Consider the following 15,966-nt stretch of genomic DNA (forward strand, 5'->3'; position numbering starts at 1 on the left):
GTCAATGTGGTAAAACCCCATCTCTACTAAAAATACAAAAATTAGCTGGGCATGGTGGCATACACGCCTATAGTCCCAGCTACTTGGGAGGCTGAGGCAAGAGAATCACTTGAACCCAGGAGGCGGAAGTTGCAGTGAGCCAAGATTGTGCCACTGCACTCCAACCTGGGTGTGACAGTGAGACTGCATCACAAAAAAAAAAAAAAAAAGGCAGTAACTGATTAAGGCAGAGTAACATATTCATTGATTCAAAATGCAAATATTTTCTGAATATCTTCTATGTGTAGGCATTTTGGCAGGTGGTAGAAATAGGCCCTTACATGGAAATGGTTCCTGCCCTTCCACAGCTCATAGTCTAGTTACGGGGACAGGCATTAAAGGAATATTCATTATCCCAAAAAACTCTGATAAATTATAGGAAGGAAAATAATGTGTGTTATGGAAGCCTGTAAATGTGGTACCAGATTCAAGGTGGAGTACGGATTATGCTATTTTGCAGTAATCTATTTATAGATATTTACAGATATAAATCCATTTACCAATATAAAGATTTCTTTTCTTTCTTTTTTTTTTTTTTAGAGAGGGTCTTGCTCTGTTGCCCAGGCTACAGTGCAGTGGCATGATCATAGCTTACTGTAACCCTGAACTTCTGGGCTCAAGCCATCCTCCTACATCAGCCTTCAGGGTAGCTAGGACTACAGGGTGTAGGCCACTAATCCCTGCTATTTTTTATTTCTTGTGTAGAGATGGGGTCTCCAGTCTGCTCTGTTGCCCAGGCTGGTCTAGAACTCCTGGCCTCAAGGGATCCTCCACTTTGGCCTCCCAAAGCCTTGGGATTACAGGCATGCACCACTACATCTGGCCTAAACAGATACTTATTGAGGACCTACTACACTGAATAAGCAAACAATTTGAATTACTTCTAATTCCAACCAGCCTGGGCAACATAGGGAGAAATCCCCTCTACAAAAATTTAGAATTAGCTGGGTGTGGTGCTGTGCATCTGTAGTCCTAGTTATTCTGGAGGCTGAGATGGGAGGACAGTTTGAGCCCAAGAGTTTGAGGTTGCAGTGATCACCCCACTGCACTCCGGGCTGGACATCAGAGTGAGATCCTGTCTCTAAAAAAACTTTTTTTTAAGTGAATTATTTCTAATTCTTACAACATTTATGTGTAGAAGCATTATTACTAGCTCCCTTTTACAAATGATTTAATTGAATCATGAATAGCATCACAGGCAGCAAGTGTGATTCACACCCAATTCTGACCCTATAGCCTGTGCTCTTTAATTCTGAGATTACAGCAAAACCAAACTGTGGCTCCAGCCTGTCTCCAATCATTTACACTCTTCTTACTCTTACTTTATCCTACATTCTAAATCTCGCTCACTTTGAAGGGCAAACTCAACTATAGAAACTCTTTTAATACAGTTCTTGGAACGTTTTAAAGTTGTAGAGATTAGTTTGTCAGCAAATTCTGAAATACTCTGAGCTTTCTTGATGGAGCAAGAGACAGTCACTTACAATTGCGTGTTGTTTATGGAGTTAGTGATGAAGCTGCCATTCTTGAACACCCACTACGTGCCAGGCAGAGGATAAATTATAGTGAAGGAAACAGACATGATTCTCACTCTTATGGAGTTGACAGTCAGACATTAAACAAATATATAAAAATACAACTATGTAAAGGTGTAGAAGACTGAGCCAAGTGAGGAAAACATGAAAGACCTAATTCAGATTGGAGGTAGGGGATCAGAGAATTCTACCAAAAAACACACAAAAAGTGTTTTGTATCCTAGGATGCAAGGTGCTAAACCCTCCAAAAGACCCCACCAGGATGCAGCCCCCGTGGCGATAAGATCTTGATGCCCCATTGCCAAGGGGTGATGCGACTTTGTCCCACTCTGGGGTGGGGTGACCGCCGGCTTTATCCTACATTGTTGTGGCGTGAGGCGAGTTTTCATCATTCGAACTTTCTGATGTTTTCCCCTAGTGTCTTCTTTCCCAGCGTCTTTCTGCCAGATCTTCAGCTCTGCTGTGACAGCCTCCTGTCACATCAGTACCGTTGGAGCTGGATTGTTTTTTTCTCCTTGTACCCCGCGAGCCTATAACTTCACGGAGGCGGCTCCTTGGATGGCTTATGGCCCCGCTATTTCATTCAGTCACACAGTCCATTCCTGTCTGGCCGACCGCAGGTGGGTTGGAGGTGAGCGGGCGGGCGTGCGAAAGCGCCCGGCGCTCCTCTCCCCTCCGCGGCCGCCGGATCCGCGAGAGCGCTCTGCTGGCGTTCTGGGCTGTTTGAGCCTGGAGCGCGCCGCGGGCCCGCGCTCGCTCCCGCCTGTCTTCGCGTCCGCGGCGGCCCGGACAGCGCGCGCCGCCTCACGCTACTCCGCAGGCCGCCCGCGTCTGCCCTCGCGGCGCGCTCCCGGGCCCGGCCGCGATTCCCCACTCGGGCCGGCTGGCTCGCGAGTTCTCTCGCCCCGCCCCCCTCGGCGCCGCCGCTGGGCGCTTGCGCGGGGCGCGTGGCCGTGGCCCGGGTCTCGCCGCAGCCCGAGCCGCCGCCGCCGCCGCCTCAGTCAGTCAGTCAGTCCCCAGCAATGGCGGACGGAGGTGAGCGAGAGGAGCTGCTCTCGCCGTCACCGGTCTCTCCGGCCAAGCGGCTGTGTTCGTGGCCCAGCCCGCAGGCTCACCACCCTCGCGGTTCGCCTGGGGCAGCCGGCGGAGGGGCAGGGGGCGTCGGCAGCAGCTGCCTGGTCCTCGGGGCCCGCCCCCACCTGCAGCCGGAGTCCTTACTGGACTGCGCCGCCAAGACGGTGGCGGAAAAGTGGGCGTACGAACGGGTGGAGGAGCGCTTCGAGCGGATCCCGGAGCCCGTGCAGCGCCGCATCGTCTACTGGTCCTTCCCGCGGAATGAGCGGGAGATCTGCATGTACTCCAGCTTCCAGTACCGGGGCGGCCCCGGCGCCGGCGCGGCTGGCGGCGCCGCGGGGGCTTCGCCGGCCGAGGAGGGGCCGCCACCACCCACCGGGGCAGCCGCTCCGGCCGGCTCCGCCCCCGGGGGCGTCGCGGCTGGGGTATCCCCCGCGCTGGGCGCAGGGGCCGGCTGCGGTGGCGAGGGGCTCCCGTTCCGCCGGGGCATCCGTCTGCTGGACAGCGGCTCCGTGGAGAACGTGCTGCAAGTCGGTATGTGCTCGTCCGGGCGTTCTCGGGTCCTCAGCCTCCTCTTCCGCAGGTGCCTCTTCTCTGCCCGAGCCCTGGGGCCGAGACCCCGGCCTTCTCCCCAACTCCTGTACCCCTGCCGAAGGACGAACAAGTCACAAAAACTTTTTTCAACCTTTCACTCAGGTCCACCACTGCTCTTTCCTCCACTGACCCTCTACCCCAATTTCTTTTTGTTTGAAGAGTGAATAGATCTCTCTTCTTCACTCTTTCTATTCCCCACACTAAGGCAAAGAGAATAGGGAGGTATGACTTTTTGGATGTAATAATTTCACAAATGTGTTGTCCTAATTTAAGTTTGGAGAGGAGAGGATTGTTAGTAAATCTGGAACAAGCGGTTTTAGAGGGAGCGTTTGAGGGACAGACTGTCAGAGGCAATCTATAGCCCTAGCCGATTGAGTCTCGATGAAATTAACACTGGGAAAAAAGCCCCAACAAAATACTGCATGTTTCAGACAGTTTTAATTGTCTGCGTTAGGATTTTTCCCCTGGACCAGTGATGCTTGGGAATCTAGGCTGCGGACTAACAATAACCGAAGATGGAAGTGTGACAGCTTCTCCTCCACACCCCCACCCAAGGAAGAAAAAAAAAAAAAGCCATACAATCTGGAGTGGGGGTGGGGTCTCTCTTCCTTGTCAGACTGGGGTAAATCAAAAGCTGGTCACTCTGGGTTTTTCAAATGCTTCTCAATTAACAAGTCCTATTTGCTTTTATCTTTTTGTTATGGAAAAATATATTATACAAATGATTTCTTCCTTTACTCCTCCGGAGCTTCTAGTCAGTTTGTTAATCTTATTAAATATATAAATACAGTGCTTCTGATTTGTGGAATGGTTAAGGAGAAGGATAAAAAAATGACTGATTAACATTGACTTTGCTATGTGGAAAATTAAAACACCAATTTTTTTCTATTTGGATTATTATAGCATTCTGGAAGTACATATCTTTATGCATTTTATTGTACACTATATGCTCTTATTAATTGAAGAAAATACTGATTTTTGAAAGGAGTTGAAGGGAGGTTGTTTTTAGAATTAAACAAGCACAGAGAGACACAAACCCCAGACATCTAGCTCTCCAGGTAAAACCAACATATTCGAAAAATGTTTTTCTTTGAATCGTGCTGTTTCATATAATCTGCTTCTGGTTATTGAGAATCATTGATTCCTGTGTTTCTAACCAAAACAACAGCATACCACAATTTGTTTTGCAAATGTGAAATGTAAATTTATCCTGTGCCAGAATATAGTGACAGTGGCTTGAGCAAGTTTTGTTTATTTGAAAGAGGTTAGTCCTTTGTTTATTTGTGTATATTTTTGAAAGAGTGACTTGAATAAATATGTAATTAAGGTGTACAGCTTTAATACTGAAACACTGAAAACATGAAAATAAATACAATCATTTTCCTATTAGTCTGTAAATTTTAATTTTTCTGAGTTTCGATCATTTAACTTTTAAGATTCTTGTTTCAAATATTTTAAATGGAAAAGGAGCAATTTAAGTGGTCGTTTTATAGTAAGAGATGGATGAGGAAGAATTTTCAAACTTGAGGGAGCAAATGAAAGAGAGGAAGAGTTTTATAGAGGTGTCTATTTTTAAAATGACTAAAGTGTCACGTTCCAAATGAAATCGGATATTTTGGGTAATCTAGATCATGTTTAAATCAGATATTTCCCCTTTATAATATGAAAGTTAATGTGGTTCTGGAGTTACAGGCTCTCTTATGGTAGTTTCAGAAAAGACACATATAAACAAACATGTTTTCTGATTGACTTGAGAAAAGACACATATAAACAAACTTGTTTTCTGATTGACTTTGGATTTCAAAGACGAAGACCGGTGAATAAATTTATCACTTTAAGTTTATGCTACTTGAGAACCACAAGCTGTGTAATTTTTATTATTCTGACCTTAATTTAGGTTAATAAGTATAGGAGAGAAGGATAGCCTGTTCTGCATCTTTTTGAGTTCTGTATTTTGGTATGAACCACCTTTAATAGAGACTCATCCCCAATCTCCTAAACTTAAAGTTGTAAGTAAATGACTTAATCTAGAGAGTAGGCTTTCTAAAAGTATTGCCAAGAGATGAGTAAGCAAGTGATTCGTATATACCAAGATGGTAATCGTGTTCTTCGGTTTATAACTGCACTTCAAACTCAATTAATTAATAAGTGATGCTAATTAAGAATTCTGCATATTTCCTTACTGTTTCTAAACGATTGAACCTCAGATTTGGGAAGTTACTGAAGGCCGTTGCTTTAGGAAGAACAGAAAGTTGGGGTATTTCTGTGACAACATCCTTTTAAGAAAAAGAGTCATAAGGGAATTTAATGAAAAAGGGAATTTAAATGGAAAAAGAAAGCACAAAGAAAAAAGCCTTCAAGGCAAATAAATTAAAAACAAACAAAAACTTGTAGAAAGAGTAGATAGATTAAATTCTGTCATTTCTAATTACTTTCCACACAAAATCTGGTAATGGGAAGTCATGAATTCTGGCTAAAAATTGGATACTTCAGATTTTAAATCAAAACTAAAACTTTTCCAGCTGTGCTCAAAGGATACATTTCTTTTAGGTAAGTACTGCATCAGAAGTAGTATTCCTTTTAAAAGGGGAAAATTGCAAATTAGTCTCTTCAGGGATGTCTGTAAGTTTGAAGCTATGTCAATAGACTTATAGTCTGATCTCAGTATTGTAAAGGTAATAGAGTTCATATGTTTTCAGTGTCTGCATTTTTAACTTGTTTCAGAAGCCCATGGATACAGTAGTAGTATAAACCTTGGGAAAATACTTATTCAGGAGTCTGCAGATGGCATAAGAATAAGACACCTATAATTTACTAACGGTTTTAACATTTTGACCCTTTTGCTATCCACTGTATTTTAAATCGATTTCTTTGTGTTTGGTAAAACTTAAAGAGGCTTTGCTTTTTCTCAGGAAAATCTGAATTAAGGAAAAAAAATTAACAGTTTTTCTCACTTAAACACAGAAATATTATATTTACTTGAATATTTAGTTTTAAATATTGGGTAAAGGCATTCAGGGGCCTTCTGCGCCTGGTACATCTTAGTTATGTACATATTTATCCAGAAATTTTAAGTAGATCTTGACAGGTGACTTCAACAAAACCCCATAGTTTTAGTCTACACATTTTTAAATAAGTACATGATTTGTTCTTGAAGTCTTCACGACTAGAACCAGAATGCTAAGTATTACCTTATGTGGAAGAGGTACAATTACAAAGTCAATAATGGAAATATAAAAAGTGGCCCATTTCAGGAAGTTATCTATAACTTAAACATCAGGTAGTAAGTTTAAAATTGTGTACACTTGTACATCATCAATAAACAGGTCTGTGAAATTTTTCTGTAGTATAACTTTTATGAAATTTATCAGTAACAAGTATTACAGTTTGTTGATTTTTACATGTAATTTGTTTTAATCTATATTGTTTGGGGGAACAAAAGATATCTACATTGAAAAAACTATGGCATCGTATGTGAGTTAGAATGAATAAAATTATAATAAAATTTCATGTGGAGAAAAATGACTTTATTGATATTTAAGATATTCCATCACAGAAGGCAGCTGCATTCCTTTAAGTGGGTGTGCTTTTTAGCATAGAAATTTTTCAGGTTTTAAATCACATTATCTTTTTTTTTTTTTGAGCAATGAGTTCTCTCCCTCCACCCTAACACATCACATATGCACACATTTTAATGTTCAGTAAGTGCTTGTTGAATGACTGAATGTTAAGAATGAATTTCTCAGTGTTGTAAAACAGAGAGAGACCTGAATTTTGAGTATGAGTGGTATTGGAATATATGGGGAAAACTCCAGACTTGTGCATATAATAAACTGATAGCATTAAGTAGTATGCGTGTTACAACTTAGATGTATCTTCTGTGTTTAACCATCTGTTTTGTGTGAAGAATGGTGATTTATCAATTTCTTCAAATGAAAGCTTTAAATGAATTTTTCTAAAGGTGACTTTCTCAAGGATAGAACTTTGGATTTTAAAGATGATGAATAAACTAAAGATAGTGAATTTTATTTTAGAGATTATCTTTAGGAATTTTAAAAATATATTATTGAAAAGGCTGGAAATTTATGGCTATGGGAAACACTTTTATTTCTCTTGTTTCAATAACGGCAATTAAAAAACAAGACATTAACTGTCAGTAATCTATTATGGTGAGGGTTATATGAATATATACATGTGTTAAAATGTATGGAACTATACACCAAGAAAGTCAAGTTTACTGTATGATACCATAGAAAATAAAATTTTAAAAAATCAATGCATTAATATAATGTACAAGAGAAACATTCTATTACTATAAAATGCTGTATTAGTTTCCTGTGGCTGCTGTAACAAAGTATCACAAACTGGATTGGCTTAAAACCACAGAAACGTATTGTCTCAGAGTTCTGGAGGCTAGAAATCCAAAATCAAGGTGTTGGCAGTGCTATGCTCCTTCTGCAACCTACAGGGGAATCCCTTGTTGCCTCTTGCTAGCTTCTGGTGGTTTGTTGGCTGTCTTTGGCATTGTTTGACTTGTAGCTGCAAAATTCCAATCTCTGATTTTGTGGTCATGTGGCATTCTCCCTGTGTGTGTCTGTTTTCACATGGCCTTCTTGTAAGGACACCGGTCATATTGGATTAGGGGCTCACCCTACTCCAGTATGACCTCGTCTCAATCACATATGCAACAACCCTATTTCCAAGGTCACGTCATGAGGGACTGAGGTTATGTTCTGAGGTATTGGGGGTTAGGACTTCAGCATATTTTTTAGGGGGTGACATAATTCAGCCCATAACAGCTTCTCATACTTGTTTCTTGTTGCATATCTGAGTTTCATGTGAATTTTAAACTTTATTACATGAAGTATGGCTTAAGTTAGGAAATCACCATATTAATTTTATTAGGTAAGCATTATTTAGACTTGCTTGATTCAATTTGCATGATTGATTATTTAATCTTAATACATGTGGAATGTTTTTGACAAATAAGTGGTTATTTAAAGGTTAAAATTGTCATTCTTGATAAAAAATGACTGTGATATAGCACTCAGGGTACACATATATGAATGAATAGAATACTGTGGGTTTTTTTTTCGTGCACACCATTTATAACTCAGCTTTAGAAATGGATAACCTTGAAAGCATATAAACAGTGTTGTAATGTCTGTTTCCAAACCCTAAATTACTATGGTTTAGAATTAGTGTTTGATATTAGAAATAGATAATAATTTATTCCAGATAATTTTTATGTGGATTTTATTACCTTGTGGTTTATAGGCTCATTTCTTTCTAATACAGGCAGCATGCTTCTTGGACACTTTTAGCCTATCATGGAGCTAGTAGACTAAGAAAATCATACTTATTTAAATATTAGCTGTAGTATTATGTGATTTATATGCTAAATTACTCTGCGATAGTTTTTGTAATCATATATAGTCAACTGATTAATTTTTGGTTTTCAGTGTAATTGTTCTCCCCCTTAGGATATATAATGTGGTTTGTCCTAAGTTGGTGCTCAGTAAATGTTTATTGAATGAATGAGTAAATTGTCATATCATTTTTTATATTTGTGTAGTATGACATCTCTCTTAATTGATTTATACGTAAGTGAAGCCTAAAAGATGTACTGGCATTTGTGGCTCAATTTCTGGATGCTTCTGATTTTTTTTTTTTTTTTTTTTTGAGATGGAGTCTCGCTCTGTCGCCCAGGCTGGAGTGCAGTGGTGCAATCTTGGCTCACTGCAAGCTCCGCCTCCCGGGTTCACGCCATTCTCCTGCCTCAGCCCCTCCGAGTAGATGGGACTACAGGCGCCTGCCACCACGCCTGGCTAATTTTTTGTATTTTTAGTAGAGACGGGGTTTCACCGTGGTCTCGATCTCCTGACCTCGTGATCCACCCGCCTCGGCCTCCCAAAGTGCTGGGATTACAAGCATGAGCCACCGCGCCCGGCCCGCTTCTGATTTTTAAAGCATTACATAGATAAAAATTATCCTTGAAGCTTATTATTAACTTGTTCTTGGTTCAGTCATTGAATTAACATTTAGTCACTTATTACATGTAAGGCTCAGTAAATAATTGTTTACCTGTTTTTGGTGGAAATCTTTCTGTAGTACTTTGCATTTTCCTATCCTAGAGTACAAAGTTAGGTTGGGCATCAAAGCCTAAACTAACGACTACATTACGTTGCCTTCCTTATGTAGGGAGGAAGTTATAAACTGAGTGAGTATTTGACTCTGAGAGTTTCTGAAACCTGTTTTTGAAAAGTTCCTCACATACATGTTTTTTGGTCATTTGCCTGTTCCTTATAATGGAGTGATGAATGTGGTATTTAGGGGAGTATAACATAGTTACCTTATTTAAAAGTAGACTATTGAGGCCAGGCGTGGTGGCTCATTCCCAGCACTTTGGTAGGCCTAGGCACGTGGATCATGAGGTCAGGAGATCAAGACCATCTTGGCCAACATGGTGAAACCACGTCTCTACTAAAAATACAAAAATATTAGCCAGGTGTGGTGGCGTATGCCTGTAGTCCCAGCTACTCAGGAGGTTGAGGCAGGAGAATTGCTTGAAGCCGGGAGGCAGAGGTTGCAGTGAGCCAAGATCATGCCATTGCACTCCAGCCTGGGCGACAGAGTGAGACTCCGTCTAAAAAAAAAAAAAAAAAAAGACTATTGAAGCAAAAGCTGAAGTGCCCTTCTGCCTAGTGGTTTTCTTGCCTTAACAACAGCTGTTTGTATACTTTGTATAATTTAGTCCTTAGAGAAATACAAATTAAAATTCAAGGAAATACCTACATTACACACACACACTAAAATGGTTAAAGAAAAAAAAAGACTACCAATTGCTGACAAGTATGTGGAGTAACTGGAACTCTCATACATTGCTGGTGTGTAATGTATGGCATGAATGCAAAATGGTGCAGCTACATTGGAAAACCATGTCCTATATAGCTAATCATATACTTAAACAAAAGATTCAGCAATCCTACTCTTAGGTATTTACCTGAGATAAATGAAAACATATAAGGGGATTTCAAAAGCTCATGGAGAAATGGAATTAAAGGATAAAAATTAAAAGTATAAACTTTATTTCTCAACATAAACTCCATCAAGTTCAAGAACTTTTGTAAGCAATGATACAAGCCACTTAGTGCATCCCTAAAGAAATGAAGGCCCTAGGAATTCAACCATGTCAATGCAGTCTTTTTTACATTATTGACTGAAGAAAAATTGGTGCCTTTTGAAGATTTTTTTAAAGATTAGGGAACAAAAAGAAGTCAGAAGGAGCCAAATCAGGACTGTTAGGTGGATACGTAATGATTTCTCATCAAAACCCTCATAGAATTGCCCTTGTTTGATGAGAGGAATGAGCAGGAACATTGCTGTGGTGGAGAAAAACTCTGGTAAAGCTTTCCTGGGCATTTTTCTGCTAGTGCTTTGGCTAACTTTCTGAAAACACTCACATAATAAATCAAATGTTATCATTCTTTGTCCCTCCAGAAAGTCAGCAAGTAAAATGACTTGAATATCCTAAAAAACTGTTGCCATGACCTTTGCTGTTGATCAGTTTGGTCTTGCTTTGATTGGACCACTGCTGCCTCTTGGTAGCCATTGCTTTGATTGTGCTTTGTCTTCAGGATCATACTGGTAAAGTAATGTTTCATCTCCTGTCACAATTCTTCAATGAAATGCCTCAGGATCTTGATCCTACTTGTTTAAAATTTCCAATGAAAGCCCTGCTCTTATTAGCTGATCTGGATGCAGTGGTTTTGGCACCTGTCAAGTGGAAAGTTTGTTCTACTTTAATTTCTCAGCAGAATTGTGTAAGCTGTACAAATTGAGATGTCTATGATATTGTCTATTGTTTCTGCTGTTAATTGTCTGCCCTCCTCGATTAGAACACAAAGAAGATGAGTGTTTTTCCTCACAAGTTGATGTGGATGGTCTGCTGCTGCGGGCTTCATGTTCAGCATCGTTTCATCCTTTTAAAATGAGTTACCCATTGGTAAACTGCTGATTTATTTGGGGCATTGCCCCATATACATTTTATAAAGCATCAGTGGCTTCACCATTCTTTCTCCCAAGCTTCACCATGAATTTGGTGTTTGTTCTTGCTTCAATTTTAGCAGTATTCATGTTTCTCTGATAGGGGCTCTTTTCAAACTAATGTCTTATCCTTTTTAGTGCCTTAAACTAGATCCTATCCAGATATATTATAGCAAGTTAGTGTGAGTTTATCTTAGTGCAAAAAAAAGTGAAATCCATGTGTAGTTTTTTTATAATACTCATTTTCCACAAACTTTTTGAAGACCCTCATATGTTCACATAAAGACTTGTACTTGAATATTTATAGTAGCTTTATTCATAATAGCCCGAAACTAGAAATGACCCAAATGCTTACCAAATGGGTGAATGGATAAGGAAATTGTTGTATATCCATACATATGGAATACTGTTCAGCAATAAAAAAGGACAAACTTACTGATAGGCTAGCAACATGGATGAATCTCAAAAGTATCATGCTAAATAAAAGAAACCATACCCAAAAGACTATATACAATTTCATGTATATGAAATTCTAGAAAGCTGAGATATAATGACAAAGTAGATCAGTGGTTTGATCAGTAGATCAAAGTAGAAGGGAATGGAGTTTGTGAATAAAAGTTCTCTGAAATAGAATTTAGAGGAAAGAGACTTTATTCCACAGAACAGTTTGCAAACCAGGGAGATGCAGCTGTTGGTGTAAAACAAAGGTGCATTCCAGAGAACAAGGGATTTGGCTTTTATACTGAAAGTTCCTGTCCAGGTTCCCAATCAGGTCCATATATGCAAATAAAGGACAAACTCTAATTGGTCAGTGCAGCTGAGTTCTGATTGGTTGATGCAAGCCACAGCCTATTGGTTGTTTTGGGCAGTGTGAATAGGAATAGTCAGCTATGAAAGTCCCAAAGTTAAGCAGAGGTGTGGGTTTTCCAGGAACTCAGAGTAAGTGTGTAACCTCTAGTCAGTAAATGACTCTTTGGCTCTATTTTAAATATAGGACCAGTTAGCCACTCAGGATTCGTCTTGAGAGATTGGCTCAGGTTTGTAGGTGTGAGAAAACTTCTGGGTGATGGAAATGTTAATGACTGTAGTGGTTACGTGACTATATTCATTTGTCAAAACTTATTAAATTGTATGCTTAAATTGACAAATTTTACTGAATGTAAATTGTACCTCAAAAATTTGATTTTAAAGAAAAGAATTGTGGGCTTCAGCCAGGCGCGGTGGCTCACGTCTGTAATCCTAGCACTTTGGGAGGCTGAGGCGGGCAGATCACGAGGTCAGGAGATCAAGACCATCCTGGCTAACATGGTGAAACCCCGCCTCTACTAAAAATACAAAAAATTAGCTGGGCGTGGTGGCAGGTGCCTGTGGTCCCAGCTACTCGGGAGGCTGAGGCAGGAGAATGGCATGAGCCCAGGAGGCGGAACTTGCAGTGAGCTGATATCGCCCCACTGCACTCCAGCCTGGGCAACAGAGCAAGACTCCGCCTCAAAAAAAAAAAAAAAAAAAAGAATTGTGGGCTTCAATCTTGGTTTCACATTAAAATCACGTAGGGAAATTAAAAAAAAAAAACAAAACAGTACCTGGTACTCACCCCAAATTAATCACATCAGAATCTGCTGAGAATTAGGACCAAATTTCAGAATTTTTAAAAAGCTCCCGGGTAATTTTATATGCAGCCAAGGTTGAGAAATGCTGTTGTAGAAAAACGATCACCTGGCCAGGCGTGGTGGCTTACACCTGAAATCCCAGCACTTTGGGAGGCGAGACAGGAGGATCACTTGAGCCCAGGGGTTTGAGACCAGCCTGGGCTGCATATTGAGACCTCATCTTTTTCTTTTATTTTTTTATTTTTTTTTATTTTTTTTATTTTTATTTTTTTGAGACGGAGTCTCGCTCTGTCGCCCAGGCTGGAGTGCAGTGGCGCAATCTCGGCTCACTGCAAGCTCCGCCTCCTGGGTTCACGCCATTCTCCTGCCTCAGCCTCTCCGAGTAGCTGGGACTACAGGCGCCCGCCACCACGCCCGGCTAATTTTTTTGTAATTTTTAGTAGAGATGGGATTTCACCGTGGTCTCGATCTCCTGACCTCGTGATCTGAGACCTCATCTTTAAAAAAAAACAAAAAAAAACTAGCTGGGTGTAGTAGTGCTCACTTGTAGTCCCAGCTACTTGGGAGGCTGAGGTGGGAGGATCGCTTGAGCCTCCGAGGTTGAGGCTGCAGTGAGCCATGATGGCGTCACTGCTCTCCAGCCTAGGTGACAGAGTGAGACCTGTCTAAAAAAAAAGAAGAAAAATTAACACCTTTATTAGTGTTATCATTGTTTCTGAACCTGTTGTTGGCAGTCAAAACTTTATGTAATTTTTATTCTACAAATGCTATGGACCATGTCAACTTCCTTTTCTATTTATTGTTTCACCTATCTTTATTAATGGATGTGAAGGAAAATCGTCTCTTAACTACTCAAAGAATGTCTCTCTGTATTTTGGAGAGGCCTTATTCCAAAGTAAAAATTGTCATTGTTACTATCCTCAAAAGACATTTGTATTTAATATAATGCCAAGCTATAATTTTCTTCATATTTGTTCACCCATTTATTTATAAAACCTATTTTTTTTTTAACTGGGCACAGTGGCTTATGCTTGTAATCCCAGCACTTTGGGATGCTTAGGTGGGAGGATCACTTGACCCCAGGAGTTCAAGAACAGCCTGGGCAACATAGAGAGACCCTGTCTCTATTAAAAAAAATAATTAGCCAGGCATGTTGGCACACACTTACAGTCCCAGCTACTTGCGGGTGCTGAGGTGGGAGGAATGCTTGCACCTGGGAGGTTGGGGCTGCAGTGAGCTGTGATCACAGGCCATTGCACTGCAGCCTGGGCAACAGAGCAAGACCCTGTCTCAAAAACAAAAAAACAAAAACTTTAAGTTTTTTAGTATGTTCTGTGCAAAACAGAACATAATTTCTATATTTAAGAGGCACACAGTTTACTATGGAATGTACATATAAAAATGGCGTTTAAAAATTTTCTATTAAATCAGTTAAGGGTCTGAATAGATAAAATGGCATTTACCACAATGTTCTGTAATAATAGAAGAAGTTACTATGGGGGCAGAGAGTAGGAAGTGATTAACTTGGGAAGTAGGGACTACAGGATACATTGCTCTATTTTAATATAATTCCAATTAATAAGAAATTTTAGAATTATGTCTAATATTGCAATAAAGATTGAAAACACTTTACTGCTTACAAGTTAGATTAACCTTTTTTTTTTTTTTTTGAGACGGAGTCTTGCTCTGTTGCTCAGGCTGGTGTGCAGTGGCGCAATCTCGGCTCACTGCAAGCTCTGCCTCCTGGGTTCACACCATTCTCCCGCCTCAGCCTCCCGAGTAGCTGGGACTACAGATGCCCGCCACCACGCCCGGCTAATTTTTTGTATTTTTAGTAGAGACAGGGTTTCACTGTGTTAGCCAGGATGGTCTCGATCTCCTGATCTTGTGATCTGCCCACCTTGGCCTCCCAAGGTGCTGGGATTAGAGGCGTGAGCCACCGCGCCTGGCCAGATTAACCTTTAATAAAATTCTTTCTGTATTAACATTTTGTATGCCCCGTAATACTTTGGTGCATAGTTGATCCAAAGGGGTAATATTAGTAGGAAGGAAGATGACAAGATGTTACCAAATATTAATCCTTTTTTCTCAGAGTAAACTTTACAGATTTCTGGCTTTAAAATAGCTTTTTGTTGTCTTCAGATAATCCTTTCCTTTTTTGTTAAAAAATTGTTGTTTCTTTTAGGTATAAACATACAATGGAACTAATCAGGAAAATAGCTTTTTGTTGTTCCATTATCTTTTGGTCTGTGAGCAACAGGAAAATGTATTGTGTCTTTGAAAGCCTTGGAGATAATTACATTTTTCCCTCTATTCATTCATGGTTTTATTGAATAGAGGCCTGTAGCACTAATAGATTCTGGAAAAGCCAGCTTGTTCTTATTTTGTTTAAATCTATCAATACCTGCTAACTGATATGACTAGCCAACATCACCAACATACATTGATGTTATTAGTAATATAAAATCCTTCCCCACATTATGGCTCCCTATTGTGAAAAACTCTTATCTTTTGTCTCACTGAATATTATATTATTGTAGTCTTTACCATCACATGTATTTGGATATATCTACCATATGTGCATGTGTGTATATATATATATACACATGCACACATATGTATACATACATACTATCACAAATATGTAATTCTGGCTCCTTCAAAGTCTCAGTTTTTTCAACTGTAAAAGGGCAAAATGATGGTATCTACTTCATAGGTTGTTTTGAGAATTAAATTAATTAATATGTAAAGCACTTAGAATGAGACTGAACACATTAAGTGCTATGTAAATATTTACTATTATTATTACAGCCTTTACCAAAATTGAGAGTATTCTGTATTTATCTTCCCTCCCTCAACCTTCACTCCACCTTCTAAAGGTTTTGTAGTCTGACTTATTCTTTCAGTCACTAAATTAAAATTGATCTCTTAAAGGTCGCTAGTGACCTCATGATTGCCAAACGCAGTATCTTTTTTCTAGTCCTTATTCTTCATGACCTCTATATAGAATTTTCTGTAGTCTACTGTACATTTCTCTTGAAACGTTTCTTCCTAGATTTTTGTTTTAC

The 15,966-nt window shown here is 40.0% G+C and overlaps 1 protein-coding gene across 5 annotated transcripts in view; it reads left to right on the plus strand.

Moving 5' to 3' along the window:
• The first annotated feature begins 2,372 nt into the window (after positions 1–2,372).
• Positions 2,373–15,966, plus strand: part of ZSWIM5 (zinc finger SWIM-type containing 5) — a 184,396-nt gene continuing 170,802 nt past the window's right edge. The window contains exons 1-2 of one of the 5 annotated variants that reach the window (XM_055255735.2): positions 2,373–2,980; positions 3,116–3,182. In XM_055255735.2, coding sequence (XP_055111710.1) covers positions 2,597–2,980; positions 3,116–3,182 — 451 coding nt within the window. In that variant the 5' untranslated portion in view covers positions 2,373–2,596. Of the gene's footprint in view, positions 3,183–15,966 lie in introns of all 5 variants that reach the window. The other 4 variants (XM_055255738.2, XM_055255734.2, XM_055255733.2 and 1 more) reach the window with 4 other exon arrangements.

Source organism: Symphalangus syndactylus, chromosome 12, assembly GCF_028878055.3.
Source record: "Symphalangus syndactylus isolate Jambi chromosome 12, NHGRI_mSymSyn1-v2.1_pri, whole genome shotgun sequence".
Lineage (NCBI taxonomy): Eukaryota > Metazoa > Chordata > Mammalia > Primates > Hylobatidae > Symphalangus > Symphalangus syndactylus.